Here is a 3,356-nt window from a genome sequence, read left to right on the forward strand (position 1 = left end):
AAAAAATCATAAATGACTGTGCGACCGGCAGACATGGTGGAAGTGTCCCTGCTGGAAATCGATGCATTAGAAATATGAATCTAATCGCCCATTGGTGACACGCTGAGGGGCTACAGTCTGATCACAGAGCTTTTTCATGTCGTGGCTAGGAGTGGGAGCAGAAAAAGAAAGTGGAACATTTAACACTCAAAGTGCCGGTTTATTATGATCAAATTTGATTAAAAATAATAATAATTCGACACAAGAATGCAGATTTAGGAGTGCGTAATCTCGTGATCTTGATACTTTGGTCATTTAGGAAATATCAAGGATGTGATTATTGATTAATACATTTACTAACTGTGAACACAGTGGCCTGTGCAGCTATCTCAAACCCATACAGAAGTCCAATTATTATTTTTGGTTTGTTTTTAAATAAATTTTTATTTTTGTTTATTTATTATTATCAATAGATTTTTTTTTTTTTTACTAAAGACATAAAAGACAAGCACACACTTTAGGCCTCGGTTAACTGGTGTCTTTACACACTTCAGAGCAAAGGACGGTTTCAAAACTTTTTTAAATGTTAAAATAAAAGAATGAAAAAGTGAATTTTAAACCAAAAGGAAACGAAGTTGTAATCTGACGCTCACTGTCGCGTTTGGTGTCTGCTCGGACACTTTGGCTTCCAAACCTTCCTTGTTGGTTTGCTGCTAATTGGACTGAATGAGACCAATAACAGGGGCGCGCGCGCGCAGCCTGCAGCCGGAGCGCACGGCGAGGGGAGGACCAACTCGCCCTCTTTTTTTTTCCCCTCCTCTCCCTCCCCTCACCGTCTCTCCCTTAATCCCATTTGCCATTGTACATGCCCAATCGCCTATACTTTCCGCATTTAACTTGGATGACATTTTTATTTCATCATTAGCATCAGACGCCAGACTGACTGACACGCCGGACTCGGGGTTTTTGACGGAACACTGCGGGATGTGACATGCTCCTACATGTCTTCTTCCCCAACACTTGATTTTGTTCTCTTTCCGATCCTAGAAGGAAGTGCGCTTTAACGCGCGCTCTCTGGGTGCGAAATCGAGTTTTTTTTTTTTTTTTTTTTTTTTTTTTAAGCAGGAACTCCCCACAGTTGGTAAATCCACAGCCTGTAAGTGAGCTGCTTTTTATTATAATTATTTTATTTATTGTTTTGGTTTTTGCTTTCGTGGAGCTCCGCGTTCAGACGCACCCGCAGCCATGCCTGAGACGACGCAAGAGACTCCGGCCAAGGACTCGCCTTTCTTCATTAAGAACCTGCTGAACTGTGATAAACCGTCCAAGCCCAAACCCACGCTGACTGCCACCAAGGCGGCCCTGGAGGGAGGATTTTCCCTTTCTCAGGTGGAAGGGTTCAGCTTTCCGCGCTTCGACGTGCCCGCGCAGAGATTCACCTTACCGGCGCACTACTTGGAGCGCACCTCGGCGTGGTGGTACCCCTACACCCTCAGCTCAGCTGCTCATCTGCACAGGAGCGAAGGTAAAGATGGGACACTTAATTCATCTGGGGGGGTTGAATTCTTAAAAATAGCAGTAAATAAATAAAAGAATCGCGTAAAATAAGACTTTAACCTGAAAGTCCAAACTTCCTCCTCATACAGCAGACGCTTCCTTAATTTCTATTATTTTGCTCCATGTTTTATTAATCCCACTGCCTTGTAGCTGCGCGTGCGGGGATTTAGCAGCTCTCAGGCCTGTTTTGTTATGGGATAATAGATCAATAAAGTAACACGCTGTGCATAAAATGAAGCAGACATGATTGGACGAGGGTGACGATGCGCAGCTTGCTTTTGATTTGTCTGTTTGCGCTTCTGCTGCACATCTTACCCCTGAGGCTCAGTCACTGACAGCACCCCCCCCCCCCCCCCCTTATTTTTTATTTTATTTTACCTCCCTGTTTTTATGATTTATTCATGTGGGATTGTGATATGAACAGGCGTCACGAAAATGTCATGCAAGGTGGAAATAAAAGCGAAAACATTGCGCCACTTGATTGGGATTACTTGTTTAATTAATTAATTAATTAATCCATCATATTATTTTGTTTATTAAAGTATTTGACATTACTTATCGGTCACGTTATGCTTTATGCCCACGACGCAGATATTTTATTTTCTTAATGATACCATTTCATCTGAGTGAACAGAAATAAACATTTAAACACATTTATTTATTTATATTTTTTAACAACCCATTTCTCTGAATGCGTCCTCCAAACAGTTACGGAGAAACCAGCAGTCAGAGATTCCTCTCCAACCTCCGGCACCGACAGAGACTCTCCAGACCTGGTGCTTAAATCCGAGCCGGACGCCAAAGACGAGGACGAGGACGACGAGCACAACAACACGAAGAGCAGCGACGAGATCATCCTGGAGGAGAGCGACGCGGAGGAGGCCAAGAAGGACGAGCTGGACGAGTGGAAGAAGAGGGACGACGACAAGAAGCCGTGCCGCAAGAAGAAGACGCGCACGGTGTTCTCCAGGAGCCAGGTGTTCCAGCTGGAGTCCACCTTTGACATGAAGCGCTACCTGAGCAGCTCGGAGCGCGCGGGCTTGGCCGCGTCCCTCCACCTGACCGAGACGCAGGTGAAGATCTGGTTCCAGAACCGGAGGAACAAGTGGAAAAGGCAGCTGGCCGCCGAGCTGGAGGCCGCCAACCTGAGCCACGCCGCCGCGCAGAGGATAGTCCGCGTGCCCATCCTCTACCACGAGAACTCTGCCTCGGAGGGCGCGGGCGCCGCCGCCAACGTGTCCGCGAGCCAGCCGCTGCTGTCCTTCCCGCACCCCGGCGTGTACTACTCCCATCCCCTCGTGACATCTGTGCCGCTGCTCAGACCCGTCTGAGAGCAGAGCGCGTGGCACAGGTGCGTGTCCCATAACTTATCAGAACAGAAGAAGAAGAAAAAAAAAAAAAAGACAATATTTTTATACAACTGTAAAAAAAAAGAAAAAGAAAAAAAAAGGAGGCTGTCATTGTCAAGCAAGCAAACTTATTTTGCCAGAAAAATCTACCAAAATGGTTCCGTTTACACATTATTATTATTATCATTATTATTATTATTATTATTATTATTATTGTTATTATTATTAATGTAATCATCTCAGGAGTTCACTCACGTCTTTATTCCTTTTTAGACAATTAAAATAAATAATTGCTCAGATGTTTGCTGCTTGACAGGCCAGCTGGGTGTAAGATACAAAGCGACCTTGTTTACAGAAAACTAACGACCTACTTCTCATCGAACACTCTCATTTGATTTTTACTTACATTACCTGATCTGATGACATGATGATGTGCAATACACCGACTGTGGGCTGTGAATGACTGAACCC

General features: G+C 44.6%; 1 protein-coding gene across 1 annotated transcript; it reads left to right on the forward strand.

Annotated features, from left to right (window-relative positions):
- The first annotated feature begins 1,120 nt into the window (after positions 1-1,120).
- On the forward strand, positions 1,121-2,938 carry hmx3a (H6 family homeobox 3a). The gene is made up of 2 exons (XM_037686280.1): positions 1,121-1,504; positions 2,245-2,938. The coding sequence occupies exons 1-2, from the start codon at positions 1,225-1,227 to the stop codon at positions 2,865-2,867; spliced, it is 903 nt and encodes a 300-aa protein (XP_037542208.1). The 5' UTR covers positions 1,121-1,224; the 3' UTR covers positions 2,868-2,938.
- Positions 2,939-3,356: the final 418 nt, after the last annotated feature.

This window comes from Nematolebias whitei, chromosome 1 (assembly GCF_014905685.2).
Source record: "Nematolebias whitei isolate Nwh7 chromosome 1, NemWhi1, whole genome shotgun sequence".
NCBI classification, from domain to species: Eukaryota; Metazoa; Chordata; class Actinopteri; order Cyprinodontiformes; family Rivulidae; genus Nematolebias; species Nematolebias whitei.

What these genes read in the sequence shown, in the direction of transcription:
- hmx3a (XM_037686280.1), top strand. Translation starts at nt 1,225, where the DNA reads ATGCCTGAGACGACGCAAGAGACTCCGGCCAAGGACTCGCCTTTCTTC. An exon ending in TCATCTGCACAGGAGCGAAG is followed by an intron (nt 1,505 to 2,244) that starts GTAAAGATGGGA and finishes TCCTCCAAACAG; the next exon opens with TTACGGAGAAACCAGCAGTC.